Genomic DNA, 22,874 nt, shown 5'->3' with positions numbered 1-22,874 from the left:
GCCCGCGCGCCTAGAGCCCGTGCTCCGCAACAAGAAAAGCCACCACAATGAGAAGCCCGCGCACCACAACGAAGAGAAGCCCCCGCTCGCCGCAACTAGAGAAAGCCCGCGTGCAGCAACAAAGACCCAACGCGGCCAGAAATATAAATTAAAAACAAAACAAAACACCACGTCGAGTGAAAGAAGCCAGCTACAAAGAACCATATACTGTATGATTCCACTTACATGAAGCGCCCAGCACAGGCACATCCAGAGAGACAGAAAAATCTGTGGTTGCCAGGGGCTAGGAGGGAAACAAGAGGGGAATGGGGAGTGACTGGTAATAAGTACAAGTTTCTTTTGAAGGTGATGAAAATGTTGTAAAATTGATGGTGGCGATGGTTGCACAACTCTGAACATATTAAAAACCACTGAACTGTACACGTTAGAGGGGTGAGTTGTACGCCACGTAAGTTGTATCTCAAAGCCGTTTAAAAACACCAAGGGGAAAGAAGACACACAGAGGGCCAACAGGCACGTGAAAAGATGCTCAACAACACTAATTATTAGAGAAATGCAAATCAAAACTACAATGAGGTACCACCTCACACCAGTTAGAATGGCCATCATCAAAAAGTCTACAAATAACAAATGCTGGAGAGGGTGTGGAGAAAAGGGAACCCTCCTATACTGCTGGTGGGAATGTAAATTGGTACAGGCACTATGGAGAACAGTATGGAGGTTCCTTTAAAAACTAAGAACAGAACTACCATATGATCCTACAATCTCACTCCTGGGCATATATCTGGAGAAAACCATAATTCGAAAAGATACACGCACCCCAATGTTCATTACAGCACTATTTACAATAGCCAAGACATGGAAGCAACCTAAATGTCCACTGACAGATGAACGGATAAAGAAGATGTGGTACATATATACAATGGAATATTACTCAGCCATAAAAAGGAATGAAATAATGCCATTTGCAGCAACATGGATGGACCTAGAGATTATCATACTAAATGAAGTAAGCCAAAGAAAGACAAATATCATGACATCATTTATACGTGGCATCTAAAAAAAAATAAGATACAAATGAACTTATTTCCAAAACAGAAAAAGACTCACAAACGTAGAAAACTAACTTATGGTCACCAAAGGGGAAAGGGGGATGGGGGGAGGGATAAATTAGGAGTTTGGAATTAACATATACACACTACGATGGATAAAACAGATAACCAACAAGGACCTCCTGTACAACACAGGGAACTATACTCAATATTTTGTAATAACCTCTAAAGGAAAAAAAATCTGAAAACGAATATGCGTATATATTCAGCTACATATACCTGAATTGCTGTGCTGTACACCTGAAACTAACACGGTGTTGTAAATCAATCATACTTCAACTAAAAAAACACAAACAAGGGAGAAGTACCGCGTGTGGCCAGGGTGTCTGGGAGCAGAGCCTGCACCCACAACCCGTGCTCCCCCAGGCCCCTCCTTCCGACTCTGCTTAGGCTGGACGGGGTGCCCCGCTGCTAAGTCTGTGGGGAGTGGTGTGTTTGAACCCGACCTCCCAGATGACGCCAGGTGACCGCCCACGCCTTCCCCCGCACAGCAGCCCCTCCAGCCCAGCGCCACTCCTCACCGGGCTCCCCGCCACCTTCACCTGCGCCTAGTTCCCCCACCCCCAGATCCCTGTCTCCCCAAGCTGGATCCTGGCAACCCTATCCCCGGCCTTGGCAACTAGTCCTCTGCCCCACCCCCGCCCTGCAATCCACATCCTTTCCCAGCTCCCCCATCTCCGCATCCCGTGTCCCTGGAAACGGCAGCCCAGGCCTCGGTTGCTAGGAGAATGGGATGAGGGAGCCGAGGCAAAGGTGAGGGGGGCACCTCCTCACAAGCATCTGGAAAGCACCCCGCACCCCTGCCCAGCGCAAGCCTGCTACACCATATGGTGCTCGGGGACCCGAGAGAGGACTGGCTAAACGACATCCAAACGGTTGACAGCAAAATCGTCGCCTTCCATCTTTCAAAATATTGGGTGTGCAGGAAGAAACGTGAGAAATTCTGTAAGCGGCTTGCTAAGCTCCAGAAACGCTACAGCGACTCATTTATAAAAAAGAGCAACGGAAATGTTTCAGGACTTTTCTTTTCCCCAAAAAGTGGTTCTCAAAGAAAACATAAGCTGACAAACACAAAGTGGAGCTGGTTGGTGAGCACAGCAAAAAGCCGCTCAGGCTACGAAGCTGAGACACTGTCAACCCCGAGACACTTTCCCTCGAGAACTGGATTTCACTGGGAGCAGTTTTGTTGTTGTCGTGGTGGGGAGGTGGTTGTTTTTAGGAGAGAGGCAAATCTTTCCTAAAATAAACAATGGAGCAAGGGAGTCAGCTGCCACCTGCCAGGAGACTGCGAGACCCCAGGAAAGCCCAGAAGGCGGGGAGCGAAGCCCAACGCCAGCCCCGCCCAGCCCCGCCCAGCCCCTTGCAGCTCTCCAGCCTGGGACCCCCGCCCCCTCCGGGGCTCTCCGGCTGAAGCGCCCTCCCCTTCTAGCTGGCCACCTCCCACACATTGCTCAAGACTCCTCCCAGACATCTGCGCCTGGGAAAGGGCATCTCTGAATCTGCCCCACCCAGCGCTGCGGCGGAAGCCCCTCCACTGGATTCCACGCACGGAATTCCTCACTCCATACCATTCTATCAAAGTCTATATATTCTGCGCAGTACCGCCAGCTCCCCACGCACCTTCCCGCCCTCCTAGCCGGCAAGCCTCCAGGCCCCCGCGGCAGAAGCCACCTGCACGAAGGCGTTCTACGTAAGCAGGCCGCTCCAGGTCCCCAGGCGTGGCGACTCGGCCGTGAGGACTTCGCAAAGGAGGGGACAGGTCCCGGGCCCACACACTCGACCCCAGACCCAACAAACAAAGGTGCTGCTGCTGGCTGTCGGCGGGGCCGGTTCCCAGCTCCGAGCCCAGATGCCGGCCACATGCACCGTCTCCCAAAGACAGCCCATCTCACCCTGGAACAAGTCCTTGAGCTTCTCCCGACAGGGAGGCCACGCTCTCCTGAGGGAGCAGGCGGTCCCCAGAGCCTGCAAATGCCACCCTCTGCAACACGGACGCCAAGGTTACCTGAAATCCGAAGCAGATGGTGGGAAAGACACTAAATACGGAGGCCCAGGAGAAAGGACTGTAAAGAGATGAAAACGGGTGTTTGTTACAAAAAGTTAAACTCAAAACAACCTTCAACTTGAAAATGAGTTTTCAACACCACCAGCAAGATATAACTAAGCGTGACTGTAAGACAGGTTTTAAAAACCATGTCCACTGCCGGGTTTGGGGGGTTGGAAAAGGTTGCATGTTAAATGCTGCACTTTCTAAGTACATCTGTGCTGACATATGGTAACTTGACATTCTCCCTGCAGGCACAACTTGGGCAGGGCGTGGCTGGGAGGAACTCCCAGCCTCCCTTGGAGGCTGCCTGTGCCCAGTGAGCTTAGGGGCTGGGGTGGTTGGGGGCACAGGGAGCATCCATCAAACAGACCCCACAGGGCAAGGATGGTTTGACCTCTGTCCAAGAGAACTGAGGTGTGCATGGGGCAGAATCTTCAGGTCAAGCCCTCTCAGTGGTCCCCACATGGTGGCCCTCCAGCTTCCTTTAATAATCAGCTCTACGTACCAGCTTCCGGCACCTTTAGGGACACATAGTGGAGGGAGCATATACAGCACCCGCTATAGAATCAGGGTTTCCTGCTTGTGGTAGAAGAGTGGGCCCCAAAGAGATCCATGTCCTAACCCTGGGAACCTTACACGACACAAGATGACCCTGGAGGATCTCGGCCCAATGTAGCCCAAGGATCCTTGCAGTCAGAGAACCTTCCCCAGCTATGGTCAGAGGGAGCTGTGACCAGAGAAGCAGGGTCAGAGAGATGGAACTTTGCTGGCTTTGAAGATGGAGGAAGGGGCCCCGAGCCAAGGAATGTGGGCACTTCTAGGAGTTGGAAAGGGATTCCAATCTAGAGCTTCCAAAAGGAACACAGCCCTGCTGACAGCTTGATTTTAGCCCAGTGAGACCTATTCTGGACTTCTGATATCAGAACTGTAAGAGAATAAATTTGTGTAGTTTAAGTCACCAAGTTTGGCAGGAACGTGTCACAGCAGCCACGGGGAAAGTCACACGGTGCTATCTCCCCTTCTGTGCTGCGCTCTGGCCGCCTCTTAACTCTGGGTGCAGATCACGAAGCCTCCCCGCCAAGCCCTGCCTTCCTGGACTTTCCTCAACAGCACTGTCAGCCGATGGCCAGCTTCTTAGCGCCCACGCTCCCACGGCTCCATCTGCCTGCCTGCGTCCTCTGGGCCTCATGTGCCGTCCTCTCCTGTTCCCGTGGGTGAGACTGCCCAAGCTCCAGCCTTGGAGGCTCCATTTCCAGAGAGCAGGACCCTCCCCTCCGCAGACTCAAGGCCACAGATGAGCAGTGGATCTGGCCCTCTTCTGATCGGGTTTCCTCCACTGCTGGATCATGCCGTCGGTGTGCCGTGGGCCACACGGGCCGTGGCCTCTGTGCCCCAGCACTTTCCGCTTCTCCCCTCTTCAGAAGAGCTCTTTCCCGGCTTTTCCCTTCCCCCTTCTCCTGAACCCAATCCACCTGGGCCTTCAACCCCGCCTCCTGCCCTGATGAAACTCAGCCACATCGAGCGGCCTCCGTGGCCAAATCAGACGCCAGGGCTCAGCCCCATGTGACCCAGAAGCGGCAGCTGGTGGCGATCACCCCAACCTTCTTGAAATTCTGACTTCTGAGACCCAGATTCTATTATCCTCTGTCCTGGGTTGTACAGTGTCCCCCTAGATTTATAGCCACTGGGAACCTCAGAATGAAATCTTATTTGGAAAAAGGGTCTTTGTAGATGTAATTGGCTAAATGAAGATGAGGTCACACTGAAGTAGGCTGGGAGTTAACCCAACAACTGGTGTCCTTATAGGAAGAGGAAACACACAGGGCAGAGGCCGTGTGACCATAGGGGCCGAGTCTGGAGCGAAGCATGTGCAGACCAAGGAAGGCCAAAGAGTGCCGGCAACACCGACGCTGGGAGGGGCAGGAAGGACCCTCCCCCGGAGCCTCCAGAGGGAGCGCAGCCTTGCCCACACCTTGATTTTGGACTTCTAGCTTCCAGAACCAGGGGAGAAGTTGCTGCTGCTTTCAGCCACCCGGTTTGTGCTCATGTGTTACTACGAGCAGCCCCAAGAAGCTAACACGTGCTGCTAACTTGCCATCCCTCTCGCTGATCCCCCAGGGCCTGGCGGAGGGCCACCAGCTCAGTTCTCACCTGGGCTCCTGGCCTTACTTCCACGCCATCTATGGGTTGATGTTCCTCTCTCCAGCCCAGGCCTCTCTGGACTCCAGGCGCACAGTCTGACCAGCTCCCTGACGTCTTTATTTAGTGTCTCACAGCCGTCTCCAACCTTACACATCCCCACCCGACCCCTCCCCGCCCCATCCAGCCCATGAAACGGCATCGCCAAAGCTCAGAGTCACCCGGACTCTCTTCTCTCTCTCTCACTCCACTTCCAACCTACCCTCCAGGAGGGTGCACACGATTTGCGGGACCCAGTGCAAAATGAAAGTGCCGGCCCCTGTTCAACAGCGGTTAAGCGTTTCAGGATGGCGACAGCAGGGCGTTAAACCAAGCGCAGGGCCTTTCTCAGCCCAGGACCCTGGGGGATGTCACAGGTCACAGGCTCATGGAGCTGGCCTGCCACCAGCCGATTTGATTTCAAGCCCCTGCTGTGATCAAAACCCTGCAGTGGCTTCCGTGCAAAACTGAAGTCCTCACCGCAGCTCTGCATCCCTACAGGATACCTGCCCCCCAGGCCCACTCCCACTCTTGGCCTCGCTCAGGCTCGTCGGGCCTCACTGGCCTCTGCCCCTGCACCTGCATCTTGCTGGCTGGTTCTGCGGCCCCTAAGCTGTGGGGAACGCGTCTGCAACAGCCTAGGAGCCCCAGGCTGGTGGGGTGTCCAGTGCTTCCGTGTCCCTTAGCCTGTCCCCCGTCCCCACTAGTGATAGCACTGTCGTTCTGAAGAAGGAAAGGAGCTTTTTTTTGGCTGCACCGTGTGGCACGTGGGATCTTAGTTCCCCGACCAGGGCTTGAACCCACGCTCCCTGCAGTGGAAGCACAGAGTCCTAACCACTGGACCGCCAGGGAAGTCCCAGGAAAGGAGGTTTTGCTGAGTTCTACGGCATCAGAGACTTGAAGGATTTCACGGGACGAGCCAGGGCTCTGTGCAAACCATAGGCAGGGTTGGGGGGAGAAGCGTCCCTCGGCCCTCACAGCAGCCCCGGGAAGCCATCGCCCAAGACTCACCTCGACGCCAGGCGGGGCTCACGAGCGAGGTCTTGGGGCCCGAGGTAGTACTGTGCCACGATGGCCAGGGCTAGGTAGCAGGCGGCCAGGGTGCCTAAGATGCTAACACATGGACGGAGCGCAGTGTTAGGGGGCCTCTATGGTGAGGTGGGGCCTGGGGAGCCACACGGAGTGGGGTCTCAATGCCAGCTCTGCCCACACAGGCAAGGTGTCAGGCCAGTGTCTGGACTCCATTTCCTTATCTGCACAATGGGGACAGCGGGAAGAGCATTCCAGGCAGGTAGGGCAGGGCTGCGCTCAGGCCCAGCGAGGTCAGACCTGCGAGCCTGTGATCGCTACGGGCGCCCCCGTCTCTCCACCAACAGCCGCTGGGATTCAGCATCTAAGTCGGGACACTGCCCGCTGGGCCACAGCATAGGGGGAAGGAGGACCCTGGCTCGGCTGGCGGTGCCCGGGGGGCAAGGGGGTCCTGCCCACTCTTTCTCTGCTCCATTTCGTTACACGACAGGGGAAGGCGGGTTGCACACTTGTGTGAAGACTTTTGCCAGGCTTAATTTTTGCAAAAGTACATGGAGAGCCTCAGACGGTAAAATGGGAAAAAGTGTGTGTGTGTGTGTGTGTGTGTGTGTGTGTGTGTGTGTGTGTGTCCGTGCCAGCATATGTGCGTGTGCAGAAAAAGTCTACAATCATTAGGTAACAAAATGTCAGCTGCAGGTCCTGTCATTACGGGTAAATTTCTTTTTTGTTTATCTGTATTTTCTATCAGGCACATGTATGACTTGTGTAATTAAACATTTTTTCCCCCTTCTGCAAATGGGAAGACCCGTGCTAGCAGCTCCCCTATCCCAGGCGGACAGAAATCACCCACCAAGTGCCCGCCGAGGTGGGGACCCAGCCCCAGCCATCGTCCTGCCAGGAAGGGGCTGCAGCCTGTACCTTGTGTATTTCTGGAAGCCGATCTCACGTGGGGCGGACAGGGGCAGGATGGCCAGCATGGAGAGCAGCGTCAGGGTGAAGCGCTGGTTGGTGTACCAGGGCTGCGGGGCTGGCGGGGCGCTGGGCAACAGCAGGTCACACACTAGGGGGAGGGAGGGAAGGAGATGCAGCGAGCCCCGCGTGGCCTCCCCCAGCTGAAGAGCCGCGGTCACAGGGTTCCCAGCTCTGGGTCCTCGGGTGGGTTCGCCGTGGGCACTGAGTCATCCCCGTGAGTTTAAAGGGATGGGATGACAAGCATGATGGGGACCTTGTCACGTGCCACCAGGACGGAGGGAACACGCTGTAGGCATTCATTCAACAGACCTTCACCGAGTTCCTTCCGCCCGGCAGGCGCTGCTCTAAGAGCTGGAATCGGCAGCAAACGACACAACTGCCCTTGAGGCACCCAGGCCCTCCTGTTTGTAAAAGATCCTTCTTGTTTACTCAAGGGCTCAAAAGGTGTGTGCGGTGAAGTCGGGGCCTGGAATACATTTCCCCCAAACAGCAGCCCAGGACAACCCCGTTATTAGAGAGAGGAGAATTAGGGCGGGGCTGAGCTGGCCGCTTCTGCTCCGCACCACATAGGCTGGGGGCCCTCGGGGGTATTTGGCAGGGGGCGGGGCTGGAGGGTCCTCGATGGCTGCGCTCACACAGGGTGCCTGGTGGGGATGCCTGGGCTCCGCGGGGGCACCCCCTGCAGACCGTCCAGCAGGCTGGTCCATGACAGCTGGGGGGTCCCGAGCCCAAGGCGGAAGGTGCCGTCCTCTTAAAGGCCAGGCCTGGAACTGGCAGTGTCCCATCTGCCCTCCTCCGCCAGGCCGAGCCGTCACGGAGCCCGCTCTGATTCGGGGGAGGGGACACAGACCCCATCAACCTCTCAAGAGAAGGAACACCTAAGAGTCTGGACCCGTTTTGATTCCACCACAGTAAGACGGAGAATTTGGAGTTATCAGGTAGAAGAGGCTAGACAGATGGGGGAGAGGGGAGACCCAAGGGGAGACAGCAAGATGGCTTGAGGCCGGAAGCACGCGGACAGAAGTGCCGAGAGCTGGTTCCCAGCCCACTCTGGGGGCTGGCACTGCTGTAACATAACCCTTCCGGTTCTCACGTGCTCCGTAAAGCACGTGATGAAAAGAGATCAACGGCCTGACCACAATGGCTTGCTTCTACTGGAGTGACGCAACAGGACAGCTCCACGTGGAGCTCAGGGTACAGAGACCTCCCCTGAGGGAGGCAAGGCAGGCTTTCCTGGCCAGAGAGGCCAAGGGAATGCGCGTACCCAAAGGTGCACAGAGATCTCCGTGAGTCCCAGGCCCCACGTGGCCTGGGATGGGGGGCAAGCCCTTCTTAGCCATCTGGACTCCTGAAGCCAGGAAGGCACTCCCTCTGCCATCTGGGCTGCCCAGCTCCTTCCTGAGCCCTCACTTTCCAGGCCATACCTTGGTGTCCTCGGCACCATCGTTTACAGTCACTTGTACCCAATGAACGTAATGACTCCATCAAAAACCCTAACCTCCAATTAGCTTTCAGCCCAAGTAACCTGGACTTGCCTTCAGAAAGACATATCCCTAAATATCTAACCAGAAACACGCAAACGATGCTCTCCTCCCACCAGTCAATCCACCCAGAGCTGGGGTGGCATGCCTCCAATCAATACTCTCTCCAGGTGGTCCACTAACTGAGCCCAGAACCTTCTCAACACAGCAGCCGCTCAGAATCCCCCTAAACACGGCAGCACCTCCTCCTTCCGCAAATGGCAGCCCCTCAGAACCCTTCGTAGCAAGTACCCCTCGGATCCTAGGGACACGACAGCCCCTAAGATTGTTCTAAACATGGCAGCCCCTCAGAACCCTCCTCAGCATGGCAGCTGCTAAGATTCTTCCCAACATAGTGTCCCATATTTTCTCAACACTGAGGCCCTCAAAAGCCTTCTCACATGACACCCCCTCGGAATCCTTCTCAACAGGGAAGCCCTCAAAATCAGTTTCAACATGGCAGCCCCTAAGATTCCTCTCAACACTGAGGGCCTCAGATCCTCAACACAGCAGCCCCCGAAATTATTCTCAACAGGGCACCCCCTGAAAATCATTTTCAACATGGCAGCCCCTCAGAATACTCTTCCACACGACAGCCACTAATTTCTTCTCAACACTGAGGCCCTCAGAAGCCTCCTCAACAGGAAGAATCCTTCTCACGTGGCAGCCCATTGAACCCTTCTCAAGACACAGCCCCTCACATTCCTTCCTAACACGGAAGCCCCTCAGAACCTTTCTGAACACTGCAGGCCCTCAGAATCCTTCTCGACACAGCAGCCCTTGAGAATCCTCCAAAGGACGGCAGCCCCTAGGGTTTCTCTCAACACGGAGGCCCTCAGAATCCTTCCCAACACGACAGCCCCTCACAATCATTCTAAACATGGCAGCAGCTCAGAATCTTCTCAACACAGCAGGCCCTCAGAATTGTCCTCAGCAGGATAGCCACTCAGAATCCCTACCAACACCACAGCCCCTCAGTATCCTTCCCAACAAGGCAGCCCCTCAGAATCCTTCCCAACACTGCAGCTGCTAAGATTCTTCCCACTGTGGGAGCCACTAGAATCTTTCTCACACAGCATCACCTCAGAATCCTTCGCAACACAGCAGCCCGAGAACCCTCCAAATCACGGCAGCCCCTAAGATTCTTCTCAGCATGGAGGCCCTCAGAATCCTTCCCAACACGGCAGGCCCTAAGATTCTTCTAAAGAAGGCAGCCCCTAGAATCCTTCTCTCATGGCAGCCCATCAGAATCCGTCCCAATACAACAGGCCCTCAGATCCTTCCCAAGAAGTCAGGCCCTCAGAATCCTTCTCAACACTGTAGCCACTAAGATTCTTCCCAACAGGGCAGCCCCTAGTATCCTCCTCAAAAAAGCAGCTCCTAAGATTCTCCTCAACACGGCAGCCCCTAGAATCCTTCTCACAAAGCAGCCCATCAAAATCCTTCCCATCACGGCAGCCCCTCAGATCCTTGCCAATAAGTCAGGCCCTCAGAATCCTTCTCAACACGGCAGGACCTCAGAATTCATCTCAGCAGAGCAGCACCACCAGTTGACCAGAATTGAAATCCGACATGACCTCTACTTGCCACTGTCAGGCAGGGCATTTCAGTGCCAATTTAAAGTTGGTTCAGATCTACCAACTTTAATTTTTGTGGAGGATAAGAGTGCTTCCCACAACATGGGAGTCTTTAATTTCCATATCCCTGCATCAGGGACCTTTTTTCACGGTTCAAGAGACAGAACAAACAGCAAAATGATAGACCGAGATGCAACCATCAGTCATTATTACATTCCAAGTAAAAGTCTAAATATGCCAATTAAAACCCGAGACTGTCAAGATGATAAGAAAGCAAGACCCAACCATATGCTGTCTACGAGAAGTGCATTTTAAAATTCCAAGGTTCAGAGTAAAAGAGTGGGAAAAGAAATTCTGTGCAAACACTAATCTTAAGGATGCTGGAGAGGCTATATTCACAGGTATATTCACAAAGCATTACAGAGACAAAAAGTGAAATTTCATAATAAAAAGGCAATTCACTGTGTGTGCTTATTCATAAGAGAGCTTCAAAAACCATGAGCAAAAAATTCATAGAATTAAAGGGAAAAGTAGACAGATCTGCAATCATAATTGGAGACTTTAACACTCTCTCTCTCATAACCTGACAGAATAACTAGACTCCCCCACTGCCCCACTGCCACAAAAATCTGCAAGGCCATGGAAGATCTGATCAAAGCTCTGGATCACCCTGACCTAACGGAGAGCTCTAGAACACTGTACCAAAGAACCACAGAATACACACCGTTTAAGAGCTCACCAAGAAAGACCACATGCTGAGCCAGAGAGTAAGTCTCACATGCCAAAATTATACAGATGTGTTCTCTGACCATGGTGCATTTAAGGCAGAAACCAAAAAGGCGACATGCACAGAAAGACAAGATGAAAAGGCAGAGGGCTATGTACCAGATGAAGGAACAAGATAAAACCCCAGAAAAACAACTAAATGAAGTGGAGATAGAAAACCTCCCAGAAAAAGAATTCAGAATAATGATAGTGAAGATGATCCAGGACCTCGTAAAAAGAATGGAGGCAAAGATCAAGAAGATGCAAGAAATGTTTAACAAAGATCTGGAAGAATTAAAGAACAAACAAACAGAGATGAACAATACAATAACTGAAAAGAAAACTACACTAGAAGGAATCAATAGCAGAATAACTGAAGCAGAAGAACGGATAAGTGACCTGGAAGACAGGATGGTGGAATTCACTGCTGCGGAACAGAATAAAGAAAAAAGAATGAAAGGAAATGAAGACAGCCTAAGAGACCTCTGGGACAACATTAAATGCAACAACATTCAACACAACAACATTCACATTATAGGGGTCCCAGAAGGAGAAGAGAGAGAGAAAGGACCTGAGAAGATATTTGAAGAGATTATAGCCAAAAACTTCCCTAACGTGGGAAAGGAAATAGCCACCCAAGTCCAGGAAGCACAGAGAGTCCCATACAGGATAAACCCAAGGAGAAACACGCCGAGACACACAGTAATCAAACTGGCAAAGATTAAAGACAAATTGCTGAAAGCAGCAAGGGAAGAACGACAAGTAACATACAAGGGAACTCTCATAAGGTAAACAGCTGATTTCTCAGCAGAAACTCTACGAGCCAGAAGGGAGTGGCGTGATATATTTAAAGTGATGAAAGGGAAGAAACTACAACCAAGATTACCCTACCCAGCAAGGATCTCATTCAGATTTGATGGTGACATCAAAAGCTTTACAGACAAGCAAAAGCTAAGAGAATTCAGCTCCACCAAACCAGCGCTACAACAAATGCTAAAGGAACTTCTCTAAGTGGGAAACACAAGAGAGGAAAAAGTCCTACAAAAACAAACCCAAAACAATTAAGAAAATGGTCATAGGAACATACATATCAATAATTACTTTAAACGTGAATGGATTAAATGCTCCAACCAAAAGACACAGGCTTGCTGAATGGATACAAAAGCAAGACCCATATATATGCTGCCTACAAGAGACCTACTTAAGACCTAGGGACACATTCAGACTGAAAGTAAGGGGATGGAAAAAGATATTCCATGCAAATAGAAACCAAAAGAATGCTGGAGTAGCAATACTCATATCAGATAAAATAGACTTTAAAATAAAGAATGTTACAGGAGACAAGGAAGGACACTACATAATAATCAAGGGATCAACCCAAGAAGAAGATATAACAATTATAAATATATATGCACCCAACATACGAGCACCTCAATACATAAGGCAACTGCTAACAGCTATAAAAGAGGAAATCAACAGTAACACAGTAATAGTGGGAACTTCAACACCTCACTTACACCAATGGACAGATCATCCAAACAGAAAATTAATAAGGAAACACAAGCTTTAAATGACACAATAGACCGGACAGATTGAATTGATATTTATAGGACATTCCATCCAAAAACAGCAGATTACACTTTCTTCTCAAGTGCACATGGAACATTCTCCAGGATACATCACATCTCGGGCCACAAATAAAGGCTCAGTAAATTTAAGAAAACTGAAATCATATCAAGCCTCTTTTCTGACCACAGTGCTATGAAATTAGAAATCAATCACAGGGAAAAAATGTAAAAAAACACAAACGCATGGAGGCTAAACAATACGTTACTAAATAACCAAGAGATCACTGAAGAAAGCAAAGAGGAAATCAAAAAATACCTAGAGACAAATGATACTGAAAACACAACGATCCAAAACCTATGGGATGCAGCAAAAGCAGTTCTAAGAGGGAAGTTTATAGCTATACAAGCCTACCTCAAGAAACAAGAAAAATCTCACATAAACAATCTAACCTTACACCTAAAGGAACTAGAGAAAGAAGAACAAACAAAACCCAAAGTTATCAGAAGGAAAGAAATCATAAAGATTAGAGCAGAAATAAATGAGAGAGAAACAAAGAAACCAAGCAAGGATCAATAAAACTAAAAGCTGGTTCTTTGAGAAGATAAACAAAATTGATAAACCATTAGCTAGACTCATCAAGAAAAAGAGGGAGAGGACTCAAATCAATAAAATTAGAAATGAAAAAGGAGAAGTTACAACAGACATCGCAGAAATACAAAGCATTCTAAGAGACTACTACACGCAACTCTATGCCAATAAAATGGACAACATGGAAGAAATGGACAAACTCTTAGAAAGGTATAACCTTCCAAGACTAAAGCAGGAAGAAATAGAAAATACGAACAGAACAATCACAAGTCATGAAATTGAAACTGTGATTAAAAATCTTCCAACAAACAAAAGCCCAGGACCAGATGGCTTCACAGGTGAATTCTATCAAACATTTAGAGAAGACCTAACATCCATCCTTCTCAAACTCTTCCAAAAAATTGCAGAGGAAGGAACACTCCCAAACTCATTCTATGAGGCCACCATCACCCTGATACCAAAACCAGAAAAAGATACTACAAAAGAAGAAAATTGCAGACCAGTATCACTGATGAATATAGATGCAAAAATCCGCAACAAAATACTAGCAAACAGAATCCAACAACACATTAAAAGGATCATACACCATGATCAAGTGGGATTTATCCCAGAGATGCAAGGATTCTTTAATATATGCAAATCAATCGATGTGATACACCATATTAACAAATTAAACAACAAAAACCATATGATCATCTCAATAGATGCAGAAAAAGCTTTTGACAAAATTCAACACCCACTTATGATAAAAACTCTCCAGAAAGTGGGCATAAAGGGAACCTACCTCAACATAATAAAGTCCATATATGACAAACTCACAGGAAACATCATTCTCGATGGTGGAAAACTGAAACCATTTCCTCTAAGATCAGGAACAAGACAAGGATGTCCACTCTCACCATTATTATTCAACATAGTTTTGGAAGTCCTAGCCATGGCAATCAGAGAAGAAAAAGAAATAAAAGGAATACAAATTGGAAAAGAAGAAGTAAAACTGTCACTCTTTGCAGATGACATGATCCTATACATAGAGAATCCTAAAGATACCACCAGAAAACTACTAGAGCTAATCAATGAATTTGGTAAAGTTGCAGATACAAAATTAATGCACAGAAATCTCTTGCATTCCTGTACACTAATGATGAAAAATCTGAAAGATAAATTAAGGAAACACTCCCATTTACCACTGCAACAAAAAGAATAAAATACCTAGGAATAAACCTACCTAGGGAGACCAAAGACCTATATGCAGAAAACTATAAGACACTGATGAAAGAAATTAAAGATGATACCAACAGATGGAGAGATATACCATGTTCTTGAATTGGAAGAATCAATATCATGAAAATGACTATACTACCCAAAGCAATCTACAGATTCAATGAAATCCCTATCAAATTACCAATAGCATTTTTTTTTTTTTTTTTTTACAGAACTAGAACAAAAAAATCTTAAAATTTGTGTGGAGACACAAAAGACCCCTAATAGCCAAAGCAGTCTTCAGGGAAAAAAGCGGAGCTGGAGGAATCAGGCTCCCTGACTTCAGACTATACTACAAAGCTACTGTACTCAAGACAATATGGTACTGGCACAAAAACAGAAATATAGATCAGTGGAACAGGATAGAAAGCCCAAAGATAAACTCACGCACCTATGGTCAACTAATCTATGACAAAGGAGGCAAGGATATACAATGGAGAAAAGACAGTCTCTTCAATAAGTGGTGCTGGGAAAACTGGACAGCTACATGTAAAAGAATGAAATTAGAATACTCCCTAATACCATACACAAAAATAAACTCAAAAAGGATTCGAGACCTAAATCTAAGACTGGACACTGTAAAACTCTTAGCGGAAAACATAGGAAGAACACTCTTTGACATAAATCAAAGCAAGATCTTTTTTGAACCACCTCCTAGAGTCATGGAAATAAAAACAAAAATAAACAAATGGGACCTAATGAAACCTAAAAGCTTTTGCAAAGCAAAGGAAACTACAAACAAGACGAAAAGACAACCCTCAGAATGGGAAAATATATTTGCAATGAATCAACGGTCAAAGGATTAATCTCCAAAATATATAAACAGCTCATGCAGCTCAATATTAAAAAAAAAAGCCCAATCAAAAAATGGGCAGAAGACCTAAATAGACATTTCTCCAAAGAAGACATACAGATGGCCAAGAAGCACATGAAAAGCTGTTCAACATCGCTAATTATTAGAGAAATGCAAATCAAAACTACAATGAGGTACCACCTCACACAGGTTAGAATGGGCATCATCAGAAAATCTACAAACAACAAATGCTGGAGACGGTGTGGAGAAAAGGGAACCCTCTTGCACTGTTGGTGGGAATGTAAACTAATATAGCCACTATGGAGAACAGTACGGAGGTTCCTTAAAAAACTACAAATAGAACTACCATATGACCCAGCAATCCCACTACTGGGCGTATACCCACAGAAAACCATAATTCAAAAAGACACATGCACCCCAATGTTCATTGCAGCACTATTCACAATAGCCAGGTCATGGAAGGAACCTAAATGCCCATCGACAGATGAATGGATAAAGAAGATGTGGCACATATATACAATGGAGTATTACTCAGCCATAGAAAGGAACGATATTGGGTCATACGTAGGGACGTGGAGGGATGTAGAGTCTGTCATACAGAGTGAAATAAGTCAGAAAGAGAAAAACTAATATCATATATTAACGCATATATGTGGAACCTAGAAAAAAGGTACAGATGAACCAGTTTGCAGGGCAGAAATTGAGACACAGATGAAGAGAACAAACGTATGGACACCAAGCAGGGAAAGTGGTAGGGGTGGGGGTGGGGGTGTGATGAATTGGGAGACTGGGATTGTCATGTATACACTGATGTGTATAAAATTGATGACTAGTAAGAACCTGCTGTATAAAAAAATTAAAAAAAAAAAAACCAAAAAGGCAAGTAGAAAACTCCCAAATAATTAGAAATTGAATCACACAATTCTAAACATCCCATGAGTCAAATAGGAAATCATAGCAAAAATTAGCTAAGGATTGAATGGATTAAAAGTGAAATCAGAACATATCAAAATCGGTAAGACGCAGCCAAAGAGGTGCTTAGAGGGAAATTGTTAGTGGGGGGACTAGAGGCCAAGGGAGCATGGGGCTGAGCGTCTTTGACATCCCCAAATTCAAGGTGTTGCCGGTTCTCTCTCACAGGGGTGTCTTTGCAGTTGGTGCCACCTCCCCGTCTGTAGAATGAGTCCCCACTGGATCCCCAGCACAGCTCCCTCCAGCTCCTTGACTCTCACTGTGGTGGTAATTACTAACCCTGCACCTCCCTTCGCCACGACGTTAGGAGCTGGCAGTGGTCTTGGCCTCTGCTGCCTGCCAAGGGCCCGAGCCAACGTCCTGCTCATCCACCAGGAGCTCGGGAGACGCGAGCTCCACACCTGGGATCACCCCTGACTCCAGGGCAGGTACTTACACTTCTCCAGCTGGTCCCCGATCACCCTGAGGAAGGCCACGGAGATCATGAGCAGGTTGATGACGAAGCAGGCCTCACACAGCTTCCTGATGGTGGGGCCACACAGCCCTCCGACCACGCCCTGGTAGGTGGCCTGGCCACTGACGGAGGCGGCATAGCCCAGGATGACCAGCCCACTGATCAGGAAGACCAAGGAGACCTGCATAACAGGACCATGGGGCCAGGTGTGCCCACAACCGCCCCCCAGAATGCTGATACCACTCCCTCCGGGTCTCACCTGCAGAGGCCACGGCTGCCTACAGCCTAGGGCCTCTACCTGAGAAGCGACCAGTCCCCTCCCTTGAAACCAGAGCTGCAAAGCAGGTGGATTCTAGAGGCCGCACTGGCTCTATGTCTGTGAATCTGGGGTTCCCACCACTCCACACCAGTTGGACAAATGAGGCATCAGAAACTCAGTTTAAATTACTTTCCTAAGATCACATGCGTTGCAGGTGAAGAGCCATAAAGCATGATGGTTAGGAAGCAGGCATACTTGGGTTCAATTCCAACTCTGCCACTCACCTGCTCTGTGGCATGAGGCCCACCATCAACCTCTGTTTTCCCATCTGTGAAATGGGGATGATACCATCTACCTTACTGGAGAGTTGTGATGCATTTGCTTTAAACAAAGCACATAACTCACTCAGCTCAGTGCCTGGCACGTGGTAACTGCTCAAGAAATGATGGTCATTCTTATTCTCTAGACTCCCTCTCCAGTGCTCTGTTGGAATTTTTTCCAACACTGAAAAATTTTCAAACATCTAGGAAAGTTGGAAGAATTTTACAATGAACGCCATGTACCCACTACCTAGATTCTACTAGGAGGAGATCACTGTGCTTATTTGATCACATCTCTACCATGCGTCCATGTGTCCATCTAAACTTGGGGGTACGTTTCAAGGCAAGTTGTGGATATTAATTAGCATACTTCCCCCTAAAGATTTGGGCGTGCGTATCGTTAATTAGAGCTTGATGTGTGTTTACAGTCCCTCTCGTAAGATAAAATGTACACACAGTGAAATGCACAGTCTTAACTGTATATCAGTATATCACTGGAAGGGGTATAACCAACGTACATGTGCAACCTAAACCCCTACCAAGACACAAAATGTTACCACGTCCCCGAAGTTCCCTCCTGTCCCTTCCCAGTCACTTTCTGTCCCCGTGCCCAGAAAAAAACCATTCTAATATTTTTCGGCTTTTAGCCATTTTCTTATCTGCCTTTCCACCGAGTGGTAACGTTTGTGAGGGCCAGCCCTATCGGGCACATCGGTAAAGTTTATTCCTATTTTTGCCAAGTGCTATTTCACTGTGTGGACAGAAGCACAATTGGTTGATCCAATCCCCTGTTCCCAGACATCTGGGCTATTCTTCGTGTTTGGCTACTATGAATGAAGAGCTGAGCATTCTAGAATAAGTCATTCTGAGGACCCATGTTTCCTTCTCCTGGACACACACCGAGCAGTGGAATTCCTGGGTGTCAGGGTAGATGTGTGTTCAACTCTAGCAATTTCTTACAAACTGCTTTCCAAATCATTTGCGCCACTCGACAACCCCCCCGCCGCCCCCCCCACCCCCGCCTCAACTGATGCATTTGAGACCCACTTGCCCCACGTAGTTAAATGTTTTTGAGCCTCTCCAGGATGGACAGCTACCTGTCCCTAAGCTGGACCTGGTCTCCACGGCCAAACGCCCCTCCCACACTTCTATGGAGGAGAACAACGCAGGAGCTGTGAGCTGCTCAGCCAAGAAGCTCGGGAGAGCCAGCATGGCCGTCTTCAGACACAGTTCGTGCCCCTGAACAGCAGACTCGTTCTTACGCCAGCAGCCACAACTAGGGCTGCTGAAGGGAACATCAAACTGGACCGCCTGAGAGAAACTTGAAAGTTCAGAGCCAGGAGGAACATGCACACTCCCTCCAGCCCCTCGACCTCTGCCCATGCCGGTTCCTCTGCTTGGAACACCCCCCCCCCCGCCTCCACCACTGTCCCTCACCTGGGGAACTCCTATTCTTCCCCCCTCCTATCCAAGGTCACCTCCTCCAGGAAGCCTCCCCACACTTCACCCCCGAGGTGGGCTCAACCCTCCGCTTCTGGCAGAACCACACCTCTCGTGGGCTCACTTTTTTCCCCGTGGTGGGTCGAATCCCCCAAAAGGTTTGTCTACATCCTCATCTCCAGAACCTGTGAAAGGGACTTACTGGCAGCCATCTTGGCAGATGCAAATAATGAACATGTAATTAAATGAAAAGGGTCTTTGCAGGTGAAATTAAGGATCTTGAGATGAGGTCATTCTGGATAAGCCAAGTGGGCCTTAAATCCAAGTGTCCTAATAAGAGACAGAAGAGGAGGAGACACAGAGAAAGCCATGTGGCGATGGGGCAGAGACTGGAGTGACGTGGCCACAAGCCAAGGAACGTCTGGAGCCCCCAGGAGCTGGAGAGGCGGGAAGGACCCTGCCGACACCTTATTTCGGACTTGCGGTCTCCGAGACTGGGAGAGAATACACTTCTGTTGTTTTACGCTGCCCAGGTTGTGGTCCTTGGGTCCAGGGGCCTGAGGCCACAGCCTCACAACTGTGCATACAGTGTGAGGATCCCTGTCTCGCTCATCCACCAGACTCTAAGCTCCATGGAGACTGGGATCGTGTCTTTTTTGCTTACCGTTTAGCCCCAGAAAAGCACCCGGAACACAGCAGGTGCTTCGTAGGTATTTGGGGATGAAAGGAAGGGAAGGGGGGTGGGGGGTCAGGCCGAGCCTCTGCCAGTGAAGGTGCGTTCTCTGCTAACGCAGTGAGCTGTCCACGCAGGAGCGGCTGACCCTCGAGACGGTCCCTGAGCCTCTTAGCAGCCAGTGAGCAAAGAGCCCTCACAGCCCCTGGCCAGGCGCGCCTCTCTTTGGAGCCGAGGAGGGTCCAGGCTCGTTAATTTCATTAACCCTCCGGTGCTCATGGGGCCATTAGAGACCTAAAACCTCACACCACTGACCTCCCAGTGGCAGGCATCTTTAAACATTCCTCTTGTCCGAGGGGAGGCCTTGTACCTGGGGACAGGACAGAAGTCTCACTGGCTAAGAGAAGGGGAGAGTCAGGAAATGATGGGGAAGTTGCTATTACCAGCCTGACTTCTCCCCTTGTCGGGAGTTTCCACTTATTCATATTTGGGGTCCTCTCTCCCGAAGGCTGCCTGCCTGCTCAAGATGGGATCTTTACACCATCCTGTGCAAAGAGCAAGCCACCCCAGCAGCATCCGTGTTACCCGGGAGCCTGTCAGAGATGCATGATCTCAGGTCCACCCAAACCTGGGCAGTCAGCATCCGTACTCCCGAAAGGTACCAGGAGACCCCGCACGGAGGCTGCGGAGCGGCGCGCCACGTCCCTGCCTCAGCCCTGCCTGGCGTCCTCGGACTGGTCCGTCTGTGCCTGACCACGGACCCCCATGCGGGCCCCATCTGCTCTATCACTGACCCTTTGCGGCTGGAGGTCGGGCTCCCTGCTCCAGAAGCGCGGCCTTTCTGCCGCACACATCCAAACACCGCTCTGTTGCCCGTTACGTGCACCTGGACAAGCTGGGGCTCAGCGCCGCCTTGGCGGGGGCTTCTCTGCCCCCCTCCCGCTCCCACAGATGTCATCCCACCTGTCACGCTGCCCACCATCTGACACTGTGTCATTTGACTTCTTGAATCTTGTTCGAGTTCCCTGTTAGAACAAGCTTCACAAGGACGGAGACCACAGTGTCTCAGCCACCCGGCGCCAGACAGGCGCTCAGCCAGCATGGGGGTGGCACGGGTTACACCAGACACTACACAGGGCAGCACATGGCAGCTTCCAGAAGGACAAGAAAGGCCCCGTGGGCCCACCAATGGGGCCATTATCAGCCAGCTGCCAGAAAAAAAGCACTCGAGGTGATGCCCGTCAAAGAGCTTACCACGAAATGCCTGGTTCCTATCAGCTCAAGGAAAAGCCCGCTAATAACATGAAGTTGTGCTCATTGGCAGCTCTTTCCCGCTGAGGACGGTCGGGCCCTGGAACTTTCCGGGAAGGGAGAGAGTTCAGGCTCCACACGCAGCCAGCAGAACTGGCCAAACACCGCTGACGCCCTGCAGGTTGGAGGCGTCACGGCGGCCTCAGTCCGTGCCCGCCCACGAGATTTGGGCTTTCACTGGGGAGCCGAGACCGGGAGGCAAGAGAAGTCAATCCGTGGCTCGGAGACAGCGCCTCCCCAGCTGAAAGGCCAGGTTCATTGGCTACAGGTGCGGAGCGCTCCGCAGGAACCCAGCGCGCCTCTATCTCCCCCCCCACACACACACCCCGCCTGGCTGCGAGGCCCTCAGCCGCATAGAGGATGCTCTCGGCCCCGGGTCTACAGGGGGATTCCCTCCTCCCTTCGTGAGCTGAGCGGGATGGAAAAGCAAAAGCCACAGGAGTAATTTCGGAGACAGGCAGCTCTGCAAAAGCAACACCCAGGGCTCTAGCTGGCAAAATAAAATTAAGCTCCTACCTGCCCCCGGAGACCCGCCCCCTGCCCCAAAATGCTCCCCACGGGCTTACCAGCTCCACTAGGAAAGCGGGGGCCACCCCACCCGCCTTGTGGAAGGCCCACGGGAAGCTGAGCAGGCCGGCGCCCAGCGCGGACTTCAGGAGAATGAAGACAGCGCCCAGTGAGGACAGACTGCGGCGGGCGGCCGTGGGGACCGGCTTTTCCAAAAGGCCTCTGTCTCCTGGGGTCTGTCCCTCCATGGCTAGAAGCAGCAGAGGGGCAGAGAGAGGGGGTGGTCCCGGCACTGTCTTCCCAGTTCACGGCACCCTTCTCCAGCTGGGATGCGTCTCTCCTCGATCCAGCCAGAGCCAGGACGCCTGTCCCAACCCCCCCCAGCCTCTGTACCCCTCTTCCCGAGCATCTGCTCCCCCCTTTCCAAAGCGTTATGCAACCACCTGCCCCCTAGCTTCCGGTCCTCACGCCTTTCCCCTCAACCAACGCTGCCCCTGCAACTTCCAACCTTGTTTATGGGCACTCTTGCCCTCCCACCCCCTTTCTGTTCCAAATCCCCAACTCCTTCCTCCCCATGGCTGTTCTCACCCACCCACCCGCCTCCGGGCCAACTTCCACAGCGAAGGGGCTCCAGCCCCTGGTCCTTACCACCAAGTCCAATCTTCAAGGCGACAGACAGTCCTGGGCCATCAGGGACGGGGACTCGGGCTCACTTCAGAGGACCCAGAGGGGCGGGAGGAAGGCTCTAGCTCCACCGGGGTGGGCAAATGCGTCATGAATTATGGGAGCCCTAGAGAGCACGTGCTGGGGTCACGTCCCCAAACCTAGGAGGACACGGACAAGAGGTCGGGGCCATCCGTCCCAAGAACTCGTAGCTTCTGAGACCTCTGGCCTGAGCACGGGAGTCTTAAGACTCCCGGGGGCGGGGCCTTCCCAGCCGCCCCGAGGGTTAGAGGGAGCTCAGCTGGGAGAAATCAGGGAGGCTGCACCAATCTCACCATCTCCAACGCCTCCTCCCCGGATGCCTCCCAGGCCCCCTACCCCCATCTGTCACCTGCTACGGGGGCCAGCCCAGTTTCCCATCTGCAGAAGGGGGTCCGTGTGCCCTCCTGGGGCGAGGGGGGCGTGCTGTAGACTCACGCATGCAAAGGCTCTGGAGAGGCGCCCCGGGCAGACGAGCACGGGAATCATCTGGGGTCTTGTTAACAGGCAGGTGCTGATTCGTCCCACCTGGGGTGGAGCCGAGACTCCACGTTTCTCGCGAGCTCTGCGGAGGTGGGTGCTGCCGGTCCCTGGACCACACTTTGAGTAGAGACTACCTCTCCGACCCGATACAGTCCGCTAGGACGGCAGAATACTGGAAACAGTTCCAACCCGGAAAACACAGCCCCGTGAAGGTCGGATCTTGAATTCAGAGGTGAACCTGTTTATTCCTGGCGCCCAGCTCAAACCCCCCCGAGAGCATGTTAAAACACCGAGTGTGGGATCCATCACCAGCGTTTCTGAC

General features: G+C 50.9%; 1 protein-coding gene across 1 annotated transcript in view; it reads right to left on the bottom strand.

The window, feature by feature from the left end:
• SLC38A8 (solute carrier family 38 member 8) overlaps positions 1 to 22,126 on the bottom strand; it is a 30,517-nt gene extending 8,391 nt beyond the window's left edge. The window contains exons 1-6 of the mRNA XM_029213448.1: positions 22,016 to 22,126; positions 21,427 to 21,617; positions 16,840 to 17,038; positions 7,285 to 7,426; positions 6,349 to 6,450; positions 3,118 to 3,175 (exon numbers count right to left, since the gene is read on the bottom strand). Of these exons, the coding sequence (XP_029069281.1) occupies positions 3,118 to 3,175; positions 6,349 to 6,450; positions 7,285 to 7,426; positions 16,840 to 17,038; positions 21,427 to 21,615 (690 nt within the window). The 5' untranslated portion in view covers positions 21,616 to 21,617; positions 22,016 to 22,126. The remainder of the gene's footprint in view (positions 1 to 3,117; positions 3,176 to 6,348; positions 6,451 to 7,284; positions 7,427 to 16,839; positions 17,039 to 21,426; positions 21,618 to 22,015) is intronic.
• Between the last annotated feature and the right edge of the window lie 748 nt (positions 22,127 to 22,874).

The sequence above is a fragment of the Monodon monoceros genome, unplaced genomic scaffold (assembly GCF_005190385.1).
Source record: "Monodon monoceros isolate NGI ecotype Baffin Bay Population unplaced genomic scaffold, NGI_Narwhal_1 Super_Scaffold_10, whole genome shotgun sequence".
Taxonomy (NCBI): Eukaryota; Metazoa; Chordata; class Mammalia; order Artiodactyla; family Monodontidae; genus Monodon; species Monodon monoceros.
Note: the sequence above shows the minus strand (reverse complement) of the source record. Positions and strands in the feature narration are given on the sequence as shown.